The sequence below is a fragment of the Diorhabda sublineata genome, chromosome 4 (genome assembly GCF_026230105.1).
Source record: "Diorhabda sublineata isolate icDioSubl1.1 chromosome 4, icDioSubl1.1, whole genome shotgun sequence".
In the NCBI taxonomy this organism is placed as follows: Eukaryota; Metazoa; Arthropoda; class Insecta; order Coleoptera; family Chrysomelidae; genus Diorhabda; species Diorhabda sublineata.
In genome coordinates this window covers 35,149,134-35,176,021 of record NC_079477.1, presented here as the reverse complement: position 1 = coordinate 35,176,021, position 26,888 = coordinate 35,149,134, and the positions used below count along the sequence as shown (strand labels likewise).

General features: G+C 32.3%; 5 protein-coding genes across 8 annotated transcripts; 3 read left to right on the top strand and 2 right to left on the bottom strand.

Moving 5' to 3' along the window:
* The first annotated feature begins 1,362 nt into the window (after nt 1-1,362).
* On the top strand, nt 1,363-15,372 carry LOC130443588 (cytoplasmic polyadenylation element-binding protein 1). 4 transcript variants are annotated; one of them, XM_056778337.1, is made up of 11 exons: nt 1,415-1,564; nt 4,274-4,388; nt 6,766-6,887; nt 7,231-7,400; nt 7,459-7,579; nt 7,648-7,821; nt 7,890-7,992; nt 10,087-10,415; nt 10,473-10,638; nt 10,697-10,824; nt 12,893-15,372. In XM_056778337.1, exons 1-11 carry the CDS (start codon nt 1,547-1,549, stop codon nt 13,169-13,171), a joined length of 1,725 nt encoding a protein of 574 aa, XP_056634315.1. In that variant the 5' UTR covers nt 1,415-1,546; the 3' UTR covers nt 13,172-15,372. The 4 variants fall into 4 exon arrangements, with proteins under 4 accessions (XP_056634316.1, XP_056634315.1, XP_056634314.1 ...); XM_056778336.1 differs by having other exon boundaries at nt 1,428-1,564; nt 7,450-7,579; XM_056778338.1 differs by lacking the exon at nt 4,274-4,388 and having other exon boundaries at nt 1,363-1,564; nt 7,450-7,579.
* Nucleotides 15,373-16,812: 1,440 nt separating this feature from the next.
* LOC130443368 (uncharacterized) lies at nt 16,813-17,357 on the bottom strand. The gene is made up of 2 exons (XM_056777940.1): nt 17,310-17,357; nt 16,813-17,265 (listed from the first exon to the last, which is right to left on the bottom strand). The coding sequence occupies exons 1-2, from the start codon at nt 17,355-17,357 to the stop codon at nt 16,813-16,815; spliced, it is 501 nt and encodes a 166-aa protein (XP_056633918.1).
* LOC130443591 (peroxisomal membrane protein 11C) lies at nt 17,085-20,567 on the bottom strand. Its single transcript, XM_056778342.1, has 5 exons — nt 20,358-20,567; nt 20,115-20,291; nt 19,080-19,261; nt 18,730-18,789; nt 17,085-18,675 (listed from the first exon to the last, which is right to left on the bottom strand). The coding sequence occupies exons 1-5, from the start codon at nt 20,418-20,420 to the stop codon at nt 18,468-18,470; spliced, it is 690 nt and encodes a 229-aa protein (XP_056634320.1). The 5' UTR covers nt 20,421-20,567; the 3' UTR covers nt 17,085-18,467.
* Nucleotides 20,568-20,669: 102 nt separating this feature from the next.
* On the top strand, nt 20,670-23,626 carry LOC130443589 (uncharacterized). Its single transcript, XM_056778340.1, has 8 exons — nt 20,670-21,118; nt 21,172-21,402; nt 21,458-21,725; nt 21,776-21,906; nt 22,714-22,855; nt 22,932-23,171; nt 23,224-23,299; nt 23,374-23,626. Exons 1-8 carry the CDS (start codon nt 20,795-20,797, stop codon nt 23,573-23,575), a joined length of 1,614 nt encoding a protein of 537 aa, XP_056634318.1. The 5' UTR covers nt 20,670-20,794; the 3' UTR covers nt 23,576-23,626.
* A 289-nt stretch (nt 23,627-23,915) lies between these two features.
* LOC130443590 (fidgetin-like protein 1) lies at nt 23,916-26,726 on the top strand. The gene is made up of 6 exons (XM_056778341.1): nt 23,916-24,295; nt 24,354-24,857; nt 24,913-25,187; nt 25,239-25,372; nt 25,432-25,659; nt 26,252-26,726. Exons 1-6 carry the CDS (start codon nt 24,171-24,173, stop codon nt 26,561-26,563), a joined length of 1,578 nt encoding a protein of 525 aa, XP_056634319.1. The 5' UTR covers nt 23,916-24,170; the 3' UTR covers nt 26,564-26,726.
* Nucleotides 26,727-26,888: the final 162 nt, after the last annotated feature.

The window sequence follows — 26,888 nt, the reverse complement described above, 5'->3', positions numbered from 1 at the left end:
AAAATTGAGTCTTCTAAGACTCTAAAATCCAAATTACGTTGCTCTAACATGTTTTTCCAGTGTATGAATCGAAATTGACTCAAAAGTAGATCGTTTTGACTCGATCTACAAGCACCCGAGTCAAAATTGAGTCTTCTAAGACTCTAAAATCCAAATTACGTTGCTCTAACATGTTTTTTCCAGTGTATGAATCGAAATTGACTCAAAAGTAGATCATTTTGACTGATCTACAAGTACCTGAGTCAAAATTGAGTCTAAAGTGACTCAAAAGTAGATAATTTTCACTCGATCTACAAGCCCTCGAGTCAAAATTGACTCTTCCAAGACTCTAAAATCCAAATTACGTTGCTCTAACATGTTTTTCCAGTGTATGAATCGAAATTGACTCAAAAGTAGATCGTTTTGACTTGATCTACAAGCACCCGAGTCAAAATTGAGTCTTCTAATACTCTAAAATCGAAATTACATTGCTGTAACATGTTTTCGCAGTGTATGAGTCAAAATTGTGTCGTATGAATCGAAATTAACTCAAAAGTACATCGTTTTGACTTGATCTACAAGCACCCGAGTCAAAATTGACTCTTACAAGACTGTAAAATCCAAATTACGTTACTCTAACATGTTTTCCAGTGTATGAATCGAAATTGACTCAAAAGTAGATCGTTTTGACTCAATCTACAAGCACCCGAGTCAAAATTGAGTCTTCTAAGACTCTAAAATCGAAATTACGTTGCGGTAACATGTTTTCCCAGTGTATGAATCGAAATTAACTCAAAAGTAGATCGTTTTGACTCGATCTACAAGCACCCGAGTCAAAATTGAGTCTTCTAATACTCTAAAATCGAAATTACATTGCTGTAACATGTTTTCGCAGTGTATGAGTCAAAATTGAGTCTTCTAAGATTTTAAAATCGAAATTACGTTGCGGTAACATGTTTTCCCAGTGTATGAATCGAAATTGACTCAAAAGTAGATCGTTTTGACTCGATCTACAAGCCCCCGAGTCAAAATTAAGTCTTCTAAGACGCACTAGTCCAATTTAGTTCACTCTAATGCCGAAATTGACTCGAAAAGCTGTGAAAATATAATTACAAAAGTCAATAACATAAAATGATATAAAATATTCAAAAAAAAAAAAACAAAATAACGTGTTTGATTAATGTTGTTCTCGCCGTTACGTATCACGAAATTGTACAAAATCCAAAATTTAATAAAAATCAAAACTACCATCTATTTTTTCCAAAATATCGTTTTTTGGATTTCTGTTTGTTTACGAGTTGGTTTATTGTTTTTTTTTTCGACGGTTTTTTTAACGCATTGTTGAACTCGCTTCTGCTTGGAAGAAACCATGTGCGTCCCCCTCCTCTCCTCGTCGAATCGAACCAATAACTTCTCCAAATATTTTTCTAATTCTGGGGCATTTCTTTTCAAATTGTTTTGCTATGAAATTCTTCAAGTGTTGTGCCAATGATATTCGTTGATGGTTGCGATTTTTTAAGTGTATGGGTGGAGATTTCGAAGCGATATTTTTTATTGAAAATTAATCATGCCGTCTTTGCAAAAGGTAAGTGGAAAAATATATAAACTGTGTCCTCGAAAAAAAAAGATCGGGAAAGTCGTATTTTTACAAAAATTTTGTTACTTTATTTTTTGTTTTCATTTATAGACATTTTTTTTAAAACTTCATGGAATACCGTATCTAAATATTAGTTAATAACGGAAATTTTTAATATACAGGATGTCCTTATAAAAATTTCTATCTAAAATTGTTTTTATACATTCTAAAAACCCCATAAATCGACTAAATCATAATATTTTTTCTATAAAACACAATAACGTTAATCAAATTTTTGATAAACGATGAAAATTCTTTTTATTATACAGTATGTCTCTATTGAAAATCGATCTAATATTGTTTCTATTCATTCTAAAACCCCATAAAACGACGTATTCATAGTTTTTTCTTATAAAACACCACAATACTATTAATTTTTTCAATCTACGATTAAAATTTTCCTTTATACAGGTTGTCCTAATGGTAATTCAATCTAATATTGTTTCTATACATTTTAAAAACCCCATACATCGATTAAATCATGATATTTTTTCCACAAAACTCCATAACGTTAATCAAATTTTCGATAAACGATGAGAATTTTTTATTATACAGTGTGTCCCTATTGAAAATCGATCTAATATTGTTTCTATTCCTTCTAAAATCCCATAAAACCACGCATTCATAGTTTTTTCCTATAAAACACCACAATACTATTAATTTCTTAAATCTACGATAAAAATTTCCTATTATACAGGTTGTCCTAATAGGAATTCAATCTAATCTTGTTTCTATACATTTTAAAAACCCCATAGATCAACGGATTCATAGTTTTTTTCCCTAAAACACCATAACGTTAATCAAATTTTCGATAAACGATGAGAATTTTTTATTATACAGTGTGTCCCTATTGAAAATCGATCTAATATTGTTTCTATTCCTTCTAAAATCCCATAAAACCACGCATTCATAGTTTTTTCCTATAAAACACCACAATACTATTAATTTCTTAAATCTACGATAAAAATTTCCTATTATACAGGTTGTCCTAATAGGAATTCAATCTAATCTTGTTTCTATACATTTTAAAAACCCCATAGATCAACGGATTCATAGTTTTTTTCCCTAAAACACCATAACGTTAATCAAATTTCCGATGAATGATGAAAATTTTTTATTATACAGTATGTCCCTATTGAAAATCGATCTAATATTGTTTCTATTCATTCTAAAACCCCATAAAACCACGTATTCATAGTTTTTTCCTATAAAACACCACAATATTGTTCAATTTTACAATCAACGATTGAAATTTTCTATTATACAGGTTGTCCTAATGGTAATTCAATCTAATATTGTTTCTATACATTTTAAAAACCCCATACATCGATTAAATCATGATATTTTTTCCACAAAACTCCATAACGTTAATCAAATTTTCGATAAACGATGAGAATTTTTTATTATACAGTGTGTCCCTATTGAAAATCGATCTAATATTGTTTCTATTCATTCTAAAACCCCATAAAACGACGTATTCATAGTTTTTTCTTATAAAACACCACAATACTATTAATTTTTTCAATCTACGATTAAAATTTTCCATTATACAGGTTGTCCTAATGGGAATTCAATCTAATATTGTTTCTATACATTTTAAAAACCCCATAGATCAACGGATTCATAGTGTTTTATCCACAAAACACCATGACGTTAATCAAATTCTCCATAAACGATGAGAATTTTTTATTACACAGTATGTCCCTATTGAAAATCGATCTAATATTGTTTCTATTCATTCTAAAACCTCATAAAACGACGTATTCATAGTTTTTTCCCATAAAACACCACAATACTGTTCAATTTTTCAATCAACGATTAAAATTCTCTATTGTACAGGTTGTCTTAATGGGAATTTAATATAATATTGTTTCTATACATTCTAAAAACACCATAGATCGACTAAAGCATAATATTTTTCCCATAAAACACCATAACGTAGATAAAATTTTTGATAAACGATGAGAATTTTTTATTATACAGTATGTCCCTATTGAAAATCGATCTAATATTGTTTCTATTAGTTCTAAAACCCCATAAAACGACGAATTCATAATTTTTTTTATAAAACACCATAATTTTAATCAATTTTTCAATCTATGATTATAATATTTATTATACAGAATGTCCCATGAGACGTTGTCACTATTCCAAGATTTCCATTAAATTTCCATGAACAATAACAAATTTTACAAATACGAGGAGGATTAAATTTTTTCTTCTTTTTTAAAAGGTAGTTTTTTTCATTTAATTTATATACAAGTCGATCTAAAAATTACGTTTTTGCGAGTATTTATATAAAAATCGTTCCGCGATCAACAACCGTGTTAATTAGTTGAAAAATTACGTTTCAAATTGTAAATAAACCATACGTTCTATACAGTACATCGCGATTATGAATCACTCCTCCATTACGGGTTATTTAACAATAATACGCTCCACAAAATTTCATTAAGATACACTCCAAATCGAGCACAAGATTTTTTATAACGACTACGATCAATTAATTCCATTATTTCGACGTATACAAACTGTACAAAACGAATTTGAAAAAAACTATGGGACGTCCTGTATACACATTAAAAATAAAAGTTTTCATTTCTCTTTTCGTTCAATTTTAAATGGACATTCTGTATATTTCGTGGTTTCGTCTTCTAGATTTACGGTCCGCATCTATATACAGATTGTCCCGATCACGGGTACGCCGATATTCTTCAAAAACATTCCATAAATTCGTTATTGGACGAACGGAATATTTTTCCGGAAAATAAAGGTGAGTACGACGGAAATTGTCCAAAAAAAATAATTTTTTTTTCACGTGGTAAAATTTTATTTTATTGATACCCGCCGCTGTCAACGACCTCTTTATTAACTGGGCTGTATTAACGATAATTTTTTTTTATATATATATATATATATCTGAATCACCTCAACCGAAACATGCCATCTTTTAAATTTCTAAATACCTTTAATTAATCAACAATTTGCGTAATTATTATTTTTTATGAAATAATCCGTATTATTTTTAAGTAATAAGGTGTTACAATACCATTATGCTTTCGAGAAAATTATACTTATTCAAAAAAAACTTTTATTTATAATTAACTACCATGTTAAACTCCAATAAGTCGTCAGAAACTTATAAAAAAGAAGAAGAATTGTGTCTGCAATTTTAGAACTTATAGTTAACCACACAAACGAACGTACTCGAATTTTCTTCTCTCGCATGACGTCATATCTATTGTTAATTTACTCAAATTTAGACACACCCTGTATAATAATAAGTTCGTGAAAGTAGATTGCTGTTTAAATTGTATAAAAAAAATACAACGTGTTTTTTTTAAATTACGATTTATATAACTTAAAACCTTTGCCTACGCCTATGGAGATCAATTTCAAGGTTAAAATCATCGAAAACTTATAGAAAAGAAGACGCATCTTATTCGCACTTGCAAGTTTTCCACACAAACGAACGTACTTTTTCTATTTTTTAATCTCTTTCTATTTTTAATTCACGTAAATATAGACACACCCCGTATTACTAGAGATCCGTTAAAGGATTTTGCTCTTTGAGTAGTATACAAAAAGTTCATTAACGCGTTTGATTTGAATAAAAATTATAATTTATATAATTTAAACCCTTTGCCTACGCCTATGGAGATCAATTTCAAGGTTAGAATCATCGAAAACTTATGAAAACGAAGACTTATCTTATTCGTACTTTCAAAACTGTTATGGTTTTCCATACAAACGAACGTACTTTGCCTATTTTTCAATCTCTCACATTACGTCATTTCCTATAAACAAGTTTTAATTCACGTAAACATAGACACACCCCGTATTACTAGAGGTTCGTTAAAGGATTTTGCTCTTTGAGTAGTATATAAAAAGTTCATTAACGCGTTTGATTTAAATAAAAATTACAATTTATGTAACTTAAACCCTTTGCCTACGCCTATGGAGATCAATTTAAAGGTTAGAATCATCGAAAAGTTATAAAAACGAAGACGTATCTTATTCGTACTTTCAAATCTTATGGTTTTCCATACAAACGAACGTACTTTGCCTATTTTTCAATCTCTCACATTACGTCATTTCCTATAAATAAGTTTTACTTCGCGTAAATATAGATACGCCCCCGTATTATAAGAGGTTCGTTAAATTAGAATGCCCTTCTAGTAGTATACAAAAAGTACATTTACGAGATTATTTTATTAAAAAGAAAAATAATTACAAATCAAATTATATAACTCAAAGTCTTGCCTACAATATTTTTTCATAAAATCTATTTGTACAATACACAAACAAACGTACTTTTATTACGCCATACGTAATTCCAGATAATTAAGGATATTTTTAATACATAATACATAAATAACTTTAAATAATTTCAATATTCATGAATTTAAAGATAAATAATTTTTTATAAATAAAATCTCGTCGACGCCTATGGAATTCAACTATATTAATCGTGTATGTATAAAAAAGAAGAACACACTTTACATCGAATGATTATGTATTAAACTCAAACGAACGTAGTTTTATCTCGCAATACGTCATTTCAGACAATTTAGAAAAGTTTTTATATTCAATATTCACATAAATGTATTAATTATTTCAATACTGTTGAATTTAAAGGTGAAAAAATCATTTTTTATAAATAAAATCTTGTCGACGCCTATGGAATTCAGTTAGATTAATTAAACTAAAAAAGAAGAACATATTACTCTTCTACAACTTATACAAACGAACGTACTTTTCCGTACTATTACGTCATTCCAGACAACTCCAAATTGTTTTTATTCATAATATTAATAAAAATGCATTTAACGATTCAATATTCACAAATTCACACACCCAGTATATGTTAAATTCGTATAAAATACGAGTAGAACACAAAAAAAGTTCTTTTACGAGTTTTTTTCCCCAATAAATACCATCAATAACACAAAAACGAAGTTGGCTTGTGCGTTTTTTTCGAACAAGTTCCTCCCAACCTGTCAAAAATATTTTAACAAACGATCACCGTTCATTATTGTTCTCGTCTATTCGGTTTGAATGTGCTTAAATAGTTTGACTTAACTTTTTAAACGTTTAACCCGGAGTTTTAAGAAGTTTTAATTTCGATAATTATTCTTCACGTGCAATAGGCGATACGATGTCTTCCATATCGGATTTATTTGGTTTGAATTCGCCGAGAGGTTTGTTAAATTTCGGTAACAATAATTCCGATTTGTGCTCATGTACGCCGACTACTTCAGCTAATTTTTCGGTAAGTTTTTTTATTATTTTTCTATCTATTATATTAAATAGTAACAAATTGTATTATTATCGATTGTATTGTATCATTTGCCAACTTTAACGATATAAATTTAGAATTAATTTCGCCATTTTCAATCTGAATATGTCTTATACGATGTTTAGCTTTTATTTACTAGACGTATTAGGATTTTTGCCAAATTTAATCTCGTATTTAATCTGATATAATAATATAAATTCGAATTTTTTTACGAACAAAATCCAGTGGCGTACTACTAGATAAAAATTAAAAAAAATTTATTGATAAATTGAGGTTATGTTTGCGTCTGTTGGTACCTCACGTAATTTTATTCCAGTTGGATTTGGATGATACGAAATTTACGTCGAGTCAAATGAATTATACGGGGGTTATATCGACTCCGAAGTCGTATCAAAGAAATTTATCTTTAGGAAGTGCTGGTACTTCCCCTTGCACGCCCCCAGCCAATTTCCTAGCGGCTAGGAGCTTGAGGAGTACTTCGTTGAGGTAGTACCTCCTAATTAGCTCGAAAAAAATATATATGTATAAAAGACAGTTTTTTTAGCGATAGTTGTGGTAGTAACAGCCCCAACGTGTTGGAGCATTTGAATTACTCGAGGAGTAATTCCCCGGAATCGGAATTGAGCGGAATTTCCAGTCCGGATGCCGGTTTCAGCGATCTATTCGTAAGTGATCGTTGGATTGGTTGTTTTTACCGGTTTTTCAATATTTTCCTTTTATTTTTTTCCGGTAGAATTCGTTGAATATTAGCGATAACCTATCGAGGAATTTATTTTCCAACGATTTGGATGTCGTTAATCTTCAACAGCTGCAAGCCATTCAAGCTTTGAAATGTCTCCAACAACCAAACAGTTCGACGTTACTCAGTTCGTTGTTGCCGCCGGCCTGTTCGCACAACAACATGCAGGTGAGGGAGTGAAAAATCAAACCGATCGGCCGATTTAGTTATTCGATTCTTCTTTTTTTTTCTTGTAGCAAATAATGGATAAGTGGAACGGCAGTACGTCGCCTTTGCTCAATTTTCTCCCTGAAAATTTGCAGCTCGATCGCGCGGCTCGTTTTCATCGATCTGCTGCTTGTGAGTACCGATAATTTTCGTATTTTTACCTTTACTAACTTTACAGGTTTGGTTCTACTTCGGTTTTTGTGGTTTTCGGCTTAATTTGTCATTTTCTTTACGTGTTTTTCACTATCGGGAAAATTTTTTACTCGATTGCATGTGATTCGATCGATTTTATCGCGTTTTGGGTCCAGGTGCTTTTAACTTCCTTTGAATACTTCTAATGTATCGTATCGATGTTTTTTGATGGTTCAAAATCCGTTTTTGGCTCAAAAATCGATCATTCAACATCAGGAATCGATAATGTTCGGAGCAAATTCACTTACCACGATGATTACCTTGGGTTTTTATGGAAACCACGTGAAAAATCGATGGTTTCCTCGGATTTTCTTCGTTCTAAAACCCTCGAACAACTTCCTGTGGCTAATTTTTCCATTTTTGACCTTTTTTATACAAAAATCGATCATTCAACATCAGGAATCGATTATGCTCGGAGCAAATTCACTTACCACGATGATTACCTTGGGTTTTTATGGAAACCACGTGAAAAATCGATGGTTTCCTCGGATTTTCTTCGTTCTAAAACCCTCGAACAACTTCCTGTGGCTAATTTTTCCATTTTTGACCTTTTTTATACAAAAATCGATCATTCAACATCAGGAATCGATTATGCTCGGAGCAAATTCACTTACCACGATGATTACCTTGGGTTTTTATGGAAACCACGTGAAAAATCGATGGTTTCCTCGGATTTTCTTCGTTCTAAAACCCTCGAACAACTTCCTGTGGCTAATTTTTCCATTTTTGACCTTTTTTATACAAAAATCGATCATTCAACATCAGGAATCGATTATGCTCGGAGCAAATTCACTTACCACGATGATTACCATAAGTTTTTGTGGAAACCACGTGAAAAATCGATGGTTTCCTCGGATTTTCTTTGTTCTAAAACCCTCGAACAACTTCCTGTGGCTAATTTATCCATTTTTGACTTTTTTTATACAAAAATCGATCATTCAACATCAGGAATCGATTATGCTTGGAGCAAATTCACTTACCACGATGATTACCATGGGTTTTTATGGAAACAACGTGAAAAATCGATGGTTTCCTCGGATTTTCTTCGTTCTAAAACCCTCGAACAACTTCCTGTGGCTAATTTTTCCATTTTTGACCTTTTTTATACAAAAATCGATCATTCAACATCAGGAATCGATTATGCTCGGAGCAAATTCACTTACCACGATGATTACCATAAGTTTTTATGGAAACCACGTGAAAAATCGATGGTTTCCTCGGATTTTCTTTGTTCTAAAACCCTCGAACAACTTCCTGTGGCTAATTTATCCATTTTTGACCTTTTTTATACAAAAATCGATCATTCAACATCAGGAATCGATTATGCTCGGAGCAAATTCACTTACCACGATGATTACCATGGGTTTTTATGGAAACCACGTGAAAAATCGATGGTTTCCTCGGATTTTCTTTGTTCTAAAACCCTCGAACAACTTCCTGTGGCTAATTTTTCCATTTTGGCCTTTTTTATACAAAAATCGATCATTCAACATCAGGAATCGATAATGTTCGGAGCAAATTCACTTACCACGATGATTACCATGGGTTTTTATGGAAACCACGTGAAAAATCGATGGTTTCCTCGGATTTTCTTTGTTCTAAAACCCTCGAACAACTTCCTGTGGCTAATTTTTCCATTTTGGCCTTTTTTATACAAAAATCGATCATTCAACATCAGGAATCGATAATGTTCGGAGCAAATTCACTTACCACGATGATTACCATGGGTTTTTATGAAAACAACGTGGAAAATCGATGGTTTTCTTGCTTACGCTTCGTCCTAAAACAGATTCCAGTATCCCATTTTTTGATCTCCGCCTTTTTTGATTCGAAAAATTGGATTTCATGACTGTTTCCTTTGAAAAATAACACCTTGTGTTAATTTTCCTTCCCATTTTGAATTCCACTTCACCACAAAATTCTTCTATTTTACGACGAAAACTCATATTCCAATTTTTTTCCGAAACTATCGTATAAAATTTTCATCGATCGCCCCCTCGAAACTATCTATCGTTGATCTAAAATAACTTCCAGCTCTGTACGACGCCACTTGTACGTGGAGCGGCGTTTTACCGCCCCGTTCGAACGTCAAACCGATCGGTTATTCGAGCAAAGTATTTCTCGGCGGCGTCCCTTGGGATATAACCGAACAAATGTTGATCCAAACATTCAAACCGTTCGGTCCAATACGAGTCGAATGGCCCGGCAAAGATAAAGCCGCCTCCCAACCAAAGGGATATGTCTACGTCATATTCGAGTCCGAGAAGAACGTCAAGGCTCTATTGCAAACTTGTACCAACGACTACGCCAACGGCGGTAACTGGTACTACACCATAAGTTCCAAAAGAATGAAGGCTAAAGAGGTTAGTTTATTGGACGGGGAAACGACGTCGCGTTCTCTAACGTCGTTTCGGTTTCAGGTCCAAGTCATACCGTGGATAATAAACGATTCCAATTACACCAAATCGACTTCGCAAAAATTGGATCCCAGCAAAACCGTTTTCGTCGGCGCCCTGCACGGGATGCTCAACGCCGAAGGCTTGGCCAAGATCATGAACGATCTGTTCGACGGCGTCGTTTACGCCGGTAGGAAAAAATCGATTTAATCGATCGTATTATCGAATTAATCGTTGGATTTTTATAGGTATCGATACCGATAAATATAAGTATCCCATCGGTTCCGGTCGCGTTACTTTCAACAATCAAATTTCTTATACCAAAGCCGTCGCCGCCGCCTTCATCGAAATCAAAACCGCCAAGTTTACGAAAAAGGTGAGTCTCTCAATTTTTATTTTCAATTTTTTGACATTTTTCTGCGTTTTTTTTTACAAAATGTTGTTCAGTCTCGTCGAAACGCTTCGGAGATTTAAGAACGTTCGAAATGTGTCTAGGCTACGATACACCGCAGGTTAACTCTTCGCAGGACGTCTAGGTACATCAAAAACATCATTTGTAAGGTTTAATAGTCGTGGTAATGTGTCTAAAAGGACTTGGTGCTTGAGGAATGTCTTTAGGAAGCTTTCCAAATCTTGGTGGAGATCCAAGTGGTTCGTACGAGGTCTAGTTACTTTTCGTGGTCGTGGTGGGGCATTTAAATGGACTTGGTACTTGAAGAACGAGAAAAAAGGTCTTTTGGGAAGTTTTCAGTTATTGGTGAAACTTTTCAGTTCTTTGCAGGGGTCTAGGTACATCAAAAACATGATTTATAAGCTTTAGTGGTCGTGTTAATGTGTCTAAAAGGACTTGGTGCTTAAGGAATGTCTTTAGGAAGCTTTCCAGATCTTGGTGGAAATCTAAGTGGTTCGTACGAGGTCTAGTTACTTTTCGGGATCGTGGTGGAGCATTTAAATAGCCTTGGTACTTAAAGAACAAGAAAAAAAGGTCTTTTGGGAAATATTCAGCTCTTGGTGGAACTTTTCAGTTCTTTGCAGGGGTCTAGGTACATCAAAAACATGATTTGTAAGCTTTAGTGGTCGTGTTAATGTGTCTAAAAGGACTTGGTGCTTAAGGAATGTCTTTAGGAAGCTTTCCAGATCTTGGTGGAAATCCAAGTGGTTCGTACGAGGTCTAGTTACTTTTCGGGATAGTGGTGGAGCATTTAAATAGCCTTGGTACTTAAAGAACAAGAAAAAAAGGTCTTTTGGGAAATATTCAGCTCTTGGTGGAACTTTTCAGTTCTTTGCAGGGGTCTAGGTACATCAAAAACATGATTTGTAAGCTTTAGTGGTCGTGTTAATGTGTCTAAAAGGACTTGGTGCTTAAGGAATGTCTTTAGGAAGCTTTCCAGATCTTGGTGGAAATCCAAGTGGTTCGTACGAGGTCTAGTTACTTTTCGGGATCGTGGTGGGGCATTTAAATGGACTTGGTACTTGAAGAACGAGAAAAAAGGTCTTTTGGGAAGTTTTCAGCTATTGGTGAAACTTTTCAGTTCTTTGCAGGGGTCTAGGTACATCAAAAACATGATTTATAAGCTTTAGTGGTCGTGTTAATGTGTCTAAAAGGACTTGGTGCTTAAGGAATGTCTTTAGGAAGCTTTCCAGATCTTGGTGGAAATCTAAGTGGTTCGTACGAGGTCTAGTTACTTTTCGGGATCGTGGTGGAGCATTTAAATAGCCTTGGTACTTAAAGAACAAGAAAAAAAGGTCTTTTGGGAAATATTCAGCTCTTGGTGGAACTTTTCAGTTCTTTGCAGGGGTCTAGGTACATCAAAAACATGATTTGTAAGCTTTAGTGGTCGTGTTAATGTGTCTAAAAGGACTTGGTGCTTAAGGAATGTCTTTAGGAAGCTTTCCAGATCTTGGTGGAAATCCAAGTGGTTCGTACGAGGTCTAGTTACTTTTCGGGATCGTGGTGGAGCATTTAAATAGCCTTGGTACTTAAAGAACAAGAAAAAAAGGTCTTTTGGGAAATATTCAGCTCTTGGTGGAACTTTTCAGTTCTTTGCAGGGGTCTAGGTACATCAAAAACATGATTTGTAAGCTTTAGTGGTCGTGTTAATGTGTCTAAAAGGACTTGGTGCTTAAGGAATGTCTTTAGGAAGCTTTCCAGATTTTGGTGGTGATCCAAGTGGTTCGTACGAGGTCTAGTTACTTTTCGTGGTCGTGGTGGGGCATTTAAATGGAATTGGTACTTGAAGAACGAGAAAAAAGGTCTTTTGGGAAGTTTTTGGCCCCTTGTTTACTTGAAGAATGTATTTTGAGAGCTTCCCAGGTCTCGTCGGAGGACCTGAAAGGACTTGTTGCAGAAAGCCAATTGAAATGGTCGTTTCGGAGCTTCTCGTCCATCCGATTTGATTTCGTTTTCGGTAATTCTCCACGATAATTTCAAAATTTATTTCAAGGTGCAAGTCGATCCATACTTGGAGGATTCGCTCTGTTCGGTCTGTCAAGTCCAACAGGGTCCGTACTTTTGCCGAGACATGAACTGCTTCAGATACTTTTGCCGCACCTGTTGGCAATGGCAACACAACAACGAATTGCGTCATCACAAACCGTTGATGAGGAATTCGAAGAATAATCAAGTGGTCGGTCTCGGGAATAACGGCGCCGGCGCGGTAACGCCTTCGACGTCGTCGTCGTCGTCATCGTCATCGGGTCTTTTCGCCGTACAAAAAGTATAAAAGATTCGCGATTTATCGTTACGCTGTATCGAGCGTATCAATTATATTATTACCATTATTATTAATCATAATATTTCTAATTCTTGTTATTGTCGGTTTCGAAAAAAATTTTTTTAGGTTAAGTTCATAAGGCTTCGATTTGAAACGTTACTCCTCTTTCCCCCAACTATTAGTTGACTGCGCGTAAAGTATCGAAATTTCGGCGATTCGATATTAATTTTGACGGCGCCGTGTGAAGCGGGCTCTTTATTTTATTCTATTACAAACGAATCGGGCCGTTTTTTTTTCTATATTTGAAAATCTGGAAAAAATCGCGTCGTTCCGTACTTTACGCGCACCCTGTATTACGATTTAATTTCTTCCGATTAATTCTAATACGAATGCCGGAGCGAAATTTATCGATGCGACGACGAAACGTACGAGAGCGATAGAAAAAATTTGAATTTTTTTATACGGTGTATGAACAAAAGTGAACCGAATTTTCAAACAAATTAAATTTCGTAAAAAATTTGTCGGTTCATGTATATAAAATTTCGATATTTTCCTTTTGTTAGAATTGATCGGAAGATTTATATATTTTTTTTGTTTTTGTTTTTTTTTTCTAAAATTTATAATCCGATAATTTTGAGGGGGGGAGTATGTGAAGAGTACGTTTCCGTAAACTTTTCACGTGATCTGATAATTGTTTGGATTTCGACTTTGCCGAATCGAATCGTTACGACGAATACTACTTTTATCGTCATTCGGCGTATTGTTTTTGTGAATTTGTTAATTATCATAGATTTCATGTTTTCGTCATTAAATTTATCGAGATATATTCGTTCAAATCGTTTCGTCATTATTTCGGCGTTTTTTTTTTCATTTAAAATTTGTACAAAGTGTTAATTATCATTCGGCGGAATTCGTAATATAGTTTTATTTTTGACGAAGGAGATTTCTAGGACTTTTTACGGTTTGCCGAATAATTTTAGTACGATTCGTCAATATTCCCCAATTTTTTTACGTGTGACGAATAAATTCGTTAGCGTTTATAGTCAAACATTGTACAATTTGCCGAATAATGAGTTTTCCGAGTAAATATTTGATTTTTCCGAATGATTTTCGATCTTTCGTCCAACTCTTTATTATATATTATTATTATTAAACCGTCCAAGTTTAGTTTGACGGATAATATTTCGATGTTTCCGCTAGTTCACGACAAATCAATATCGGTAGACACGACACTTTGCCGAATAGTTTTCCGAACATTCCTCAACTGTCTTCTGTTTTGCCGAATAATTTTTTGGATAATTTGACAAATTTTACGAACATTCGGCGAAATTCTTCAACGGTACATATTTGAAATTTCGACGTTTGCCGATTTAGTTCTCGATAATCCCACTAGTTTTCAACAATTCGAAATCGCTTAGACACTGTGCCGAATAATTCGGCAACAATCGTACATATTTTCGGAAAACATTTCGCGATTTTACCGAACAGTTTTTTGATAAATTCGACGAATTATCGTCAATTCTAAACCGTTTCATTCGACTTATATCATTTTATACACTAGGCCGAATAGCTTTACGAATATTCGGCGACATTGTTCCACAGTGCATATTTGAAATTTCGCGTTTTGCCGAATACGTTTTCGATAATCCGACGATTTTTCAACAATTCGAAATCGCTTAGATACTTTGCCGAATAATTCGGCAACAGTTGTACATATTTTCTGAAAACATTTCGGAGTTTTGCCGAATAATTTTTTGATAATTCGACGAATTGTCAATTCTAAACCGTTTCTTTCGACTTATATCATTTTATACACTAGGCCGAATAGCTTTACGAATATTCGGCGACATTGTTCCACAGTGCATATTTGAAATTTCGCGTTTTGCCGAATACGTTTTCGATAATCCGACGAGTTTTCAACAATTCGAAATCGCTTAGATACTTTGCCGAATAATTCGGCAACAGTTGTACATATTTTCTGAAAACATTTCGGGGTTTTGCCGAATAATTTTTTGATAATTCGACGAATTATCGTCAATTCTAAACCGTTTCTTTCGACTTATATCATTTTATACACTAGGCCGAATAGTTTTACGAATACTCGGCGATATTTTTCAACGGTACCTTTATGAAATTTCGCGGTTTGCTGAATACTTTTTCGATGTTTCCAATATTTAAAGACATTCTTAAACCCCTCATTCAACTCTCGTCCAACATATAACAGTTTGCCGAATTATTATACAAACATTCGGCGAAGTTTTATAAAATTTTCATTTTCGTCCGTCTTATAACATATTCGTCAAATTTCCATAATATCCGTCGAATATAATTTAAAAATAACATCGGAAGCGTACTTTTCGTTTCACCCCTGTAACAATAATCATGAAATTTTTTTTAAAATATTGTAACAAGTCCAAGATATTTTTATGGATTATAGAACTTCGTTTTTTTTCTTTCTTTCTCGACTGATTGATCAAAATAACATCGGGACACTTTTCTCGTCGTCCCTATATATATATATATATATATATATATATATATATATATATATATATATATATATATGTGAAATTTTATTTGAAATTTTCAAAAGAAAATGAAAAAAATTTAAGAGTTCCCGTATTTTAGCAATAACAAAGCGTTTTATATGAAAAAAAAGTTTGGATTTGTCGGTGTTTAACATTATTATTAGTGTAGTTTTAAGTGTTGATCATAATAATAATTAATATATTTAAACTAAAAAAAAAATATTTTTTAATCGTTAAATTTTCGCGTTTTTCGGGTTTTCTTAATATTTTTTTTTTTATATAAATTTTAAGATATTTGCGTTTACAGTTGACGTAAACTGTATAATTGATATTGATATGAGACTGCTCTAATCGGCGATGATTCGGCTATGAACAAGGTCACTACGATTTCGGTTATAATTCCCCCTTACCTCCTACCCCTATGTATGAATATGAAAAAAAATTGTTATTGTTCAAAAAGTTTATTATTAAATGTGTGATTCATATCGCTAAATCGAGTTTTCTCTTATTAGAAAAAAAAAATAATAATTTTCTCGGTGGTGGTTGACTTTTTAAAAGCACGCTGTATGTTAATTGTTTTAGTTTAGAATGTTACGTTTTTATTTTTCATGTTTTTTTATTCTCTGAATGATTTATTCAATTTTTAGTGAGAAACAGTTTGATTTCATTTTTTTTTAATTTGGTGTTGGTGCTTTTTTTTTGAATGTTTGATGGAGTATAACAAAATTCAAACCGCCAAAAATTGAAACTGGAGGTTTTTTTTCGGACTTTTTTTAACCTTCTCGCTCAATCGAACCATCATTTCGATTTATTTCTGTATGTTTTTAATTCTCTTTCTGAACTTTGTCTTGTTCTTGTTCCATTGGAACATCTTTTCGACTTATTTTTGTATGTTCCCTCTTTCCCAGTTGTTCTAGTTTTCTTAATTCTTATTCTGATCTTTTGATACGTTCTAGTTCGACTAGAACATAATTTGAACTTATTTTTTATGTTCTCTCCTTCCCAGTTCTTGTTTTGGACTTTTTTTATGTTCTAGTTCTACTGGAATATTTTTTGGGCTTATTTTTGTGGTTTCTAGTTTTCTCAATTCATTTTCTAGACCCTTTATACGTTCTAGTTCGCCTAGAAATATTTGGGACTTATTTTTTTATATTCTCTCTTTCCTAGTTCTTGTTTTGGACTTTTTTTATGTTCTAGTTCTACTGGAACATATTTAGGACTTATTTTTTCATGTTCTCTCTTTCCTAGTTCTTGTTTTGGACTTTTTTTATGTTCTAGTTCTACTGGAACATATTTAGGACTTATTTTTTCATGTTCTCTCTTTCCCAGTTCTTGTTTTGGACTTTTTTCATGTTCTAGTTCCACTGGAACATTTTTTAGACTTATTTTTGTGGTTTCTAGTTTTGTCAATTCTTTTTCTGGACTTACGATACGTTCTAGTTCAACCCAAACATGTTTTGGACTCGGTACTATCTGTTTTGGTCGATATTTTGAGTTCTGTTCCTTATTCTTTGGATCTCTTATGACATTCAGCTTCCCTGCTTTCTGTCCTCGTTCTTTTTTCTGTTTTTCTTTCTATACTCATTTTGTTTTCATTTGATTTTGAAAAAAAATTCTACTCCATCAAACACGTCAATGAGTCGTTTGCAAAAATCATTCATCGTCATTTCTATGCCGATATTTCGAATTCTTTTTTGGAAATAAATAAAATTTCGATATTTCGACAATACCCCGTATAACGGCGTCGTTGATGAAATTTATTTTGCAAACATCTCGGTAATTTAATGATAAATGTTCGAATAGTGTTTTATTTTGTTTTAGTCAGTTTTTATTACTAAAAAAAATGGGAATGCACACAATAAAATTTCATTTCTAAATATCCCTCGTATATGTATTCGATTTTATCTTCACTTTTCAAATTCTCTCGATCGTATTCTTCGACGATTATAATCGATCCTCATCGATTCTTTTTGTTGTTGCTTCGTCTTATATATTGTGTACATTCTCATCGAATAATTTTTAAAAAAATTTTATGCCATATTTCAAGATGCTTTTTTTTAAAAATGATACAAAAAAAACGGTAGCTAGTTCCGAATAAAATGCTCGTTGTACCTTTAAATATGACATAACGGTGACATATGATAGCTTAATAGGGTCGAAACGTTTCCCGACTTTAGTACTGATACTTTTAAAATATCAATAAAGGCTTTAAAGTTGCTCGAATTATTATTCGACGATAACGTTTTGACTTGGCCTCGTATATACGACGAAATCCTCACAAAATAATGGACAATTTGACTTCGTCTCGTACATAAACAACCAAACCCATCCAAAGTAAATGACGTTAACATTTTGATTTCGCCTCGTATATACGACGTAACCATTTTATTTTGAATCCTCCTTGTAAATATACACGTCTAACCCTCCAAAAGACAATATTTTGACTTTACGTCGTATATTAACGCACCAAACGTCCCAAAAATGTTTCCAAGCAATTTCGACTTCACCTCGTATATACAACTCCATAATGAAATTTATGGGGTTTGATATTTGCAATTTTCATCGTATATACGTTAAACTTTGATTGCACCTGGTATTTTAAATCTTTCAAGTGACGTCATATTGGAATCCATAGACAAATGAAAAAGGTGAGTGTATAATATAAAAAATGTTGGTTAAATCAATACACGGATCGTTTTTTTGATAAATTATATTACAAAATAGAATTCAACAATAAATTTAATCAACAATTACCATAAATAGATTTCGAATTTGAATTATTTCAGTTTTCGCTTGTAAAAAATTTGATATATCCCCAAAATTGATGAAACGGTGCCAATTAGGCCCACATGCCATACTTTCAATTTGGAGGACCACAGGAAACCTGGCGGTAGAGTGTTTACTGCGTGTACCAAGTCGAAACACAATCTAATAGCAGAAAGAATTTCATTTTTTTGTGCCAACAGTATCTTTTCGTAAGGGATACTAAAAAAACAGAATTTTAATTCTTAAATTGATTATGTTACTGAATTTTGTTACCTATTGGAAAGCGCAACACAATTTTTGTGTCTTTCTAAAACTGCGATATACCGCAAGGTTCTAAAACGAAAATTTCAATGTAAACTAGGAGAAACTGTAATAAAAAAATTACAACTCGAAAAATTGCCTTATATGTCAAATTTAAAATAGGCTCTTCGCGAAAACACGCCTAACCAACTTGTCAAATTTAAAATAGTTTTATTAAGTTTCTCAATAAAAATGGTGGTGAAATTCATTTGTATAGAATTATATCATAGAAACACTTCAAATGTAGTTCTTCTGAAAGGTAAGTGGCATATTTTATTAAAACTTTTTCGTAATATTCACCATAATATATAAAACCAACTTACTTAACAAGTGTTAAATATATGGATAGCACCCAACAAACTGAACTGGCTGTATCCCATTTATTATTATCTACACCTGTGATGAGCTTGTGTTCTGCAAACCAAGACATCTTTTCAATGGGATAATATACCTGATCGATTATATTGGTCAGTATTCCTAATTGGGCCATAAATTTGTCGGGTTCCTAAAATTTATTTCACGATTTTTTTTTATACAGAATATCAGAATTTACATAACAGATTATATTTATCATTTGATTTTGAATTTGTCTTTTCAAAGCATTTTAATGGAAAATTTGTTGATTTAGTCACATTTTTCATAGGAACCAGCATAAGAATTACTTAATTTATCATTATATCAGTTTCTTTATACAAATTGTCTTAAATTTGTCATAAATTATATTGTTTTAAGAACTTGTTAGTTTTGAAACATTTTTAAAAATAATTGTATTTTTCACAAAAATCAGCAAAAACTACATATCACAATCTATTATTTTGTCAATTTTCTCATACAGAATACAAATTATGTTGTTTTTTTTTTCTAAATTCAAAGTTTTAAATAATGACTAATTGATTGATTTAGTCACATTTTTTTTAAAAACTATTTTTTATTTTTCACAAAAATTCAGTACCAGAATCTAATCTGTAATTTTTTATATACAGAATGTCTTCAAACTTGTGATAAATTGGGTTCTGTAGGATTTTTTAAGAATTTGTTATTTTAAAAACATTTTGATAAGAAATTACAAAATTTTCACAAAAACTAGATACCACAATTTATTATTTTATCATATTTTTTCATAATATCCTAAATTCTTAACAAATCATATTTTGTAATATTTTTAGAAAATTTGTTGTTTGCTCTTGGAAAATTGATAATACAATTATTTTTTTTACAAGAACCAGTATAAAATTTATTATAACATGATATATTATACACAGAATGTCTCATATTATTCAACTATTTGAAATAAAGTGAATACTTGATATAAATACATAAAACTAATTTTTTAACATAACTTTAATGCTTAAACTTACATGTTTTCCACAACCATACTGAAGACTGTATTGGATCATGGGAAAATCGTCAAGTAATCGAAGGGTGGCCCTTGCTGCCGACATTTGCGAGCTGAATATAAAATATTTTTTAGCCAATCCATCATTATTCTGTACACCTCCTAAGAACTTGGTTACATAACTTAGAGTCCTCAAAATCTGCAAATAATTCATACAAATTGTAATATAAACTATGAACGAATGGAATTTTCATTTTTTTTTTACCTTATCTCTACCTTTATACGTATCCAGAAGTGTACAAATTTCATCCAATACCTTAGACCACATGATTTTACTTAGTCATTATTCGTCATATCATATTGAAAAGAAATATATGATATTTAAAGAGAAAAACATTTAACATTTACGTATATATACCATACTTAACCTATGAACACACGAAACATGAAAACATAGATAAATATATACCCATTCAGGTATAATTTGGTGTAATATATAGTGTGTAAATGTTATTTATTATATCGTATTCCAAATAGTCGTTCGCGAAAAAACTGCTGACGTTTTTACTTTTGACTTGAGTCATCTATCATTATTCTTATGTCATAAAAATGTGTGGTTACGAATTGTTTTAATAGAATTCTTTTATTAAAAAGTTAATATAAATAAAATGTAAATAAATATTAAATACTCGTCAAATAAAGATGTTTAAAATTACAAATGCATTTCTACGAGGCAATAGAAATAACGGTTTGGTAAGGTTAAATTTATTATCCTCGTCGTCGTCGCCTCAATTGAAAAAACCCAATACTACATCCGCGTTTTCGGAAAATGAAGATACCGAACAATCAAACAAACTTTCAAATAGATCAATGGTGGCAGCAGCTTTCGCATCTTTAAATTCAATGGAAAACAATTCGGATATTAAAACCCCCCAAACTGACGTTAAACTTTCAAACGCTACCAATATCGAAGAACTGCTATCGATATCTGAAGGTACCGGAATATCCAGAAGATACGCGTTAAAAGTAAGTACGAGATTTTAATTAAATAAAAAACGAAATAGCTATCAGAATTTCAGGTCGTTTCGATATTATCCGATTGGTCGGCTACGGGTAAAGTGAACATATCCGACTTCGAATCGGATCCGAGATTCATTAAATTATGTCGGATTTTAACCAAATCAAATCAATTAACGAAAAATATTAAAAACGGTTCACGTAGCGAAGATTTATCCACTGTCCTAAGCGTCACGGCAGACGACGAAGCCGCAAAAATGGTCGCCAACATCACTTTAGCGCAAATGGTTAAAGTAAATCGATCATTTTGTGGTTATTTAATCGATTTTTGAACAATTTTCTTTTAAGGTTATGTCAACTTTATCTCAAAAGAAACGCCGATCGACGTTGTTGTTACGATCGTTATCTTATAATATAACGAGAAGTACGGATCAATTGGATTTGAAACAGTGCAGCGACTTACTTTATTCGATGGCGACGTTGAATTTCATCGACGATAATTTGTTATCGAGGGTAGCGGGCGACGTTGCAGTCGAATTGGAAAAGGAGATCAAGAAGAGTTCGTTGATCGGTTCGATATTGACCAGTATGGGACTTTTGAAGTACAAAAATCCAGGTTTGTATTCGATTTTTGATGGAATTTGGTTGTTGATGGAGTTGTTTCAGCTTTATTGGATAGTTTGAGTGAATGGATATTGAAAAATCAGAGTTTGTGTCGTCCGCAGGATGTTTTTAGTTGGTTGATGACTTTGGCTGTATTAAATTATAAACCTCATAATTGGGAGAAGATGTTTCAGGTAAGGAGATAAGTTAACATTGGAAAATTGTATTTTTGTGATATAATTGTGATTTTAACCTGATAAATTGACTCTAGTAGATTGGTAATGATGGCAATATGAAACAGTAGCAAAAGTAAACCCTGTATATGAGCAATTATATGATGTGAATTTGCGGTTTTATTGAATTTTATTCGATTTTCTAAAAGAAAATCGTCTACTTTGTATAAAAATGAATATTTTAAAGCATATATGAAAGTATTTTTAGATGTTATATGATTCAATAGTAGTTCAAATGTATCCGACAAGTTTTTCTACTTTATACAGGTTTTTTCTTTGGAATTTAACTTTTCTGAATCATTTTGATCAAGAAAATCTCAATAACAATATTTTATATGGGGTATATTAGATATAAAGAAATATTTTTGAATTTGTAACAGAAACTAATATTCATCCTGTATATAGTTGCTTATAAGATGTGATTTCTTGTTTTATCATTTTTCTAAAAAGAAGCGGTCGTTTTTATTTGATAGAAAAAGTATTTAACATACATACCAGGGTACTTTCAGATGTTTTACGACTTGACAGTGATTCAAATGAAATTTTATAGAATTTTCTATAATTTTTCCCATATTTTTTATAATTTGGAATATTTTAACGTTTCTGAATCGATTTTATCACTAAAAGTATGATTTTAATGTTTTATACGGGGGATAATAGAAAAGAAACGTTTTTATACGGGTGTAAATTACAATTATTATCATTAGATTTTTATTTGTATAAATTTCGAAATTGCGTGTTAAAATTAAAAAAAAAAATGCGTTTCAGGTATTATCACCTCATATAACAATTTCGGAAGCGGGAAAACCATCGGTTTGGTTGGACATCGTTTGGTCTCTAGTTTTACTCGACCAAGCGACCGAAAATCAAATCTCCACAGTACTCGACGAGTCTTTTTTAAAACAATTAGGTAAATTTCACGCGTCCCCCCGTATAACTTATCGTAAATAACCGATTTTTTTTCTTCTTCCATTTCCCGCATCCAGAACCCGTCAACTTATCGACGAAATTGAAATTGATAAACGTCGATGCAGCGGCAGAATATCTCTTCAAAAAATACGAGGGTAGTAGGATATCTTCGAATTCGATTATAAGAGATATAACTCTAGCCCCGGCTAGAGATAAAAACGAAATGGTAATAGCCGTTTTGGATACGTTAAAAAATTTGATAAGTTCGGATAAATTGGTAAAGACGCGCGTCGATACCGGATGCGGTTTTTTTATCGGTGAGTTTATCGGCGCGTTTGTTTCCGGTATAAAATTTTCTCATTATTTCAGATGCGGAGTTCGTTTTAGACAAAAATTGTACCCCCCTACCCTTCGAACAGGCTAAAATGAATAAAAACGCTACAAGGTTGGTTGGAAAGTTTTTGTCGAGCAGTGTATAATGATTTTTTATTTGGGTTTTTTGTTTGTTTTTTCTTTTAGAGTGGCTCTACTGATTTTCGATTATCACGATATGTGTAGAGGTAAAATATCCCCTACCGGTACTAATGATTTCGCTATACGATTATTAGATACGAGGGGATACAAAATTTTAACAGTACCATTTACCGAATTTAAATCTAGGGATAAACTAGTGCATCGAGCGCAGTATTTGGAAGCCAAACTTAAAGAAATTGTTAATTGAATTGAAAAAAAAATGTTTATTAGTTGTGCTTAAATAAAAGTTTTCATAAATTTGTTGTTTATTTTTTCCCAAACTTTGATTTTTCCATTGTCTTCATATACACGTTAAACTGTACCATAGACGTCATTTTTATCAATTATGCAATTTGTTATACACATGTATTACGTCATTTGATGAAAAGGGTGATAGATAAAAAATGAATCATTTGTAATATAGTGACGTCATTAGGAAAACAATAATTTGACGTTAAACCTGGCGATAGATATTGAGGTCTAACCATTCATAACGTGAAACGTCATTGACAATTCAGTATATTATGCAATCATCACACTTTAAAGTCATACGTGTTGTCTAACTTTACAAATTTTAAAATCAAATTTAACAATTTTTTACACCAAATATAGTAACATTTTTTTCGATTTGAAAAATTAAATAGGGTTAACTAATTTATAGTTTTTGTTCTTAGTTAAAAAATAAATAATACAACTAGTTATGCAATACGCTTCATGGTGATGTTTGTTGCCGTACTTATATATATATATACTTAACCTCACTTTTTTAAACTTATTGAGTGTTGTTTTTATCGTAAATTAAAATGGAAAATAACATTTTACGTGATTTAAATCTATCAGTACATCATGAAATTTATTTCGATGATGCAAACACCTCCGATAGTTTACGAAAATTACTGGTGCATTTGGTAAAAGCGTCTCCCGAAACGTGAGTAAAAATTTTTATTCCAAAGGCTCAAATAGATCTTTTTTTGTATATATTTCAGTTTATCCAATGAAAATATTTGTGCTTTAATTAACGATAAACTCGAATCGTATATAAATAAAAACGATGAAACTATTTACGATGATAAATTAAAAACTGTATTAACAAAATCTAATAACGTCGTAAGTTCTAATTTCAAATCGAAATTAGGTACTATAAATCCTAAATCGTTCATAAAACCTTTACCTTGTGCTACAGAATCGATAAGTTACTGCCCTGAGTCGGAAAATTTAAGTAAAACAGAATTAGAAGAGTTTTTGGATACTTTTAAGAATCGTTTAGTAACTAATCGAAACGTTAAACAAGTTTTGTACCCCGAAAGAAAAACTACAACTACAGATATGAAAATAGGAAAAGAAACTAGTGGGGCATTCAAAACTGCTAGGGAAGAACTAGATTTACAAAATTTTAAAAAGTACGGTACTACAACTCAGATTGCTAAAAGGAAATTAGGGCATAGAAGGAACGTTAATAGTAAATTCATATCGCCGTGTTTATCGCACAGGTACGATAATCCCATACATTTTTCTTGTATTATTTTTATACGGATCTAATTGTAGTAATGAAGATGTAAAACAAGACGAAACGTCTATCGAAATAGACGATCGTTTAAAACACATAGAACCCAAAATGATCGAACTGATCAAATCTGAAATAATGGATAGCGAAACTACACTACATTGGAACGACATAGCGGGTTTATCTTTCGCTAAAACGGCGATACAAGAAGCAGTAGTATGGCCGATGCTACGACCTGATATATTCACCGGTTTGAGGAGACCTCCTAAAGGGATATTACTGTTTGGTCCGCCCGGTACGGGCAAAACCCTAATAGGTGGGAATTTTCCAATAAAATTTTCATTTTTTTTAATTTTTCGTTTTATAGGTAAATGCGTAGCTTCGCAAAGTAAATCGACGTTTTTCAGTATAAGCGCTTCGTCTTTAACGTCAAAATGGATCGGGGACGGGGAAAAGATGGTTAGGGCTCTGTTTACCGTTGCGCGAGTACATCAACCCTCGGTATATCATTAAATTTGATAAAAAAATTTTATATGAATTCGATTTAAATTAAATTTTAGGTGATATTCATCGACGAGGTGGATTCTCTTTTATCCCAAAGGACGGATACGGAGCACGAAAGTTCGCGTAGGATCAAAACGGAGTTTTTGGTGCAATTGGACGGGGCCACGACGGAAACGGAAGAAAGGATCTTGGTTATTGGAGCTACGAATCGACCCCAAGAATTGGATGAAGCCGCGCGTAGGAGGTTCGTTAAACGGTTGTATATACCGCTACCGGAATACGAGGTGAGTTCGCTAATTTATTAGAAATTTTAATTTACATAGGCATTGGTTATTACGAGGCTGATTCGATAATTTAATACGTCAACCCTCGTATATATATACAAGGCTAACTCAATAATTTGTTAATAAGATCAATACAAAGTTTTTCAGTAGTACAAATTAAAAATTGTTATTACATTGTATACTAGGTTTGAAATTAATTCGAAAATACAATGCCAATACAAGGCGAAATCAAATATTTATTTTTTAAATACGATGTTCAGTAAAAATTTTCGAAAATTTCATTTTTAAAGGATACGAGGTTCAGATAGAAAGTTTCTAAATTTTTTTAGTACAAAATACGCAGTTTAGTAGAAAATTTCGTTAATTTCTTCAATAATGTATACGAGGGGATTTGAAAAAGTTTTATATGATTTCTTTATAAAAAACACGAGGTATAGTTAAAAATTTCACGAGAATGAGGTCCAGTAAAAAACAAAAAAAAATTTATAATATATACCAGTGGTTAAAAAAGTATTTATCGAAATACGAAAGGAGAGAGACTAAAATTAAAAATTGTGTTTTTCTTTGGTTTTAATCGAAATATTCATTTCAGGCAAGATTGGAATTAATAAAAAAATTGATCGCAAACGAGAAACATCAATTGGACGATCGACATTTGGAATCTGTAGCCAAACGATCCGAAGGATATTCCGGGGCGGATATAAAAAATCTTTGTTCGGAGGCTTCGCTCGGTCCGATACGTTCCATCGATATGAATATGATCGAACATATACAAGCGAATCAAGTGCGTCCTCTGTTGATTGAGGATTTTGAAAAGGCGTTGAGTAGAGTTAAATCAAGCGTTTCCCCGGATGATTTGGAACAATACCTGTCTTGGGATAAAATTTACGGTTCCGGATTTTAAAAAATAACGTTTTTTTGTCATTAAAATTAACTATCGACATGGAAAAATTACGAAAAAACATTGTTTTGTTCAGAAAAATTCGTGTTTTGTTTCTTATAAATCGAAATTTCGTTACTACCTTGTATATTTTTATGTAAGATTTTTAATAAAATTAAATAAAACATTGGTGTCTTACTAGAATTTTAACGGGTGCGCCCTCTATGCCAGAGTGTCCAAACTGCATCAAAACTGTACTAATTTCTTCTATGCAAAATTATAGTGTGGGTACCGTCAAACAGATAGCGCTGCATGCGATAAAAAATAAAACAAAGGCGTCTTATTAGAA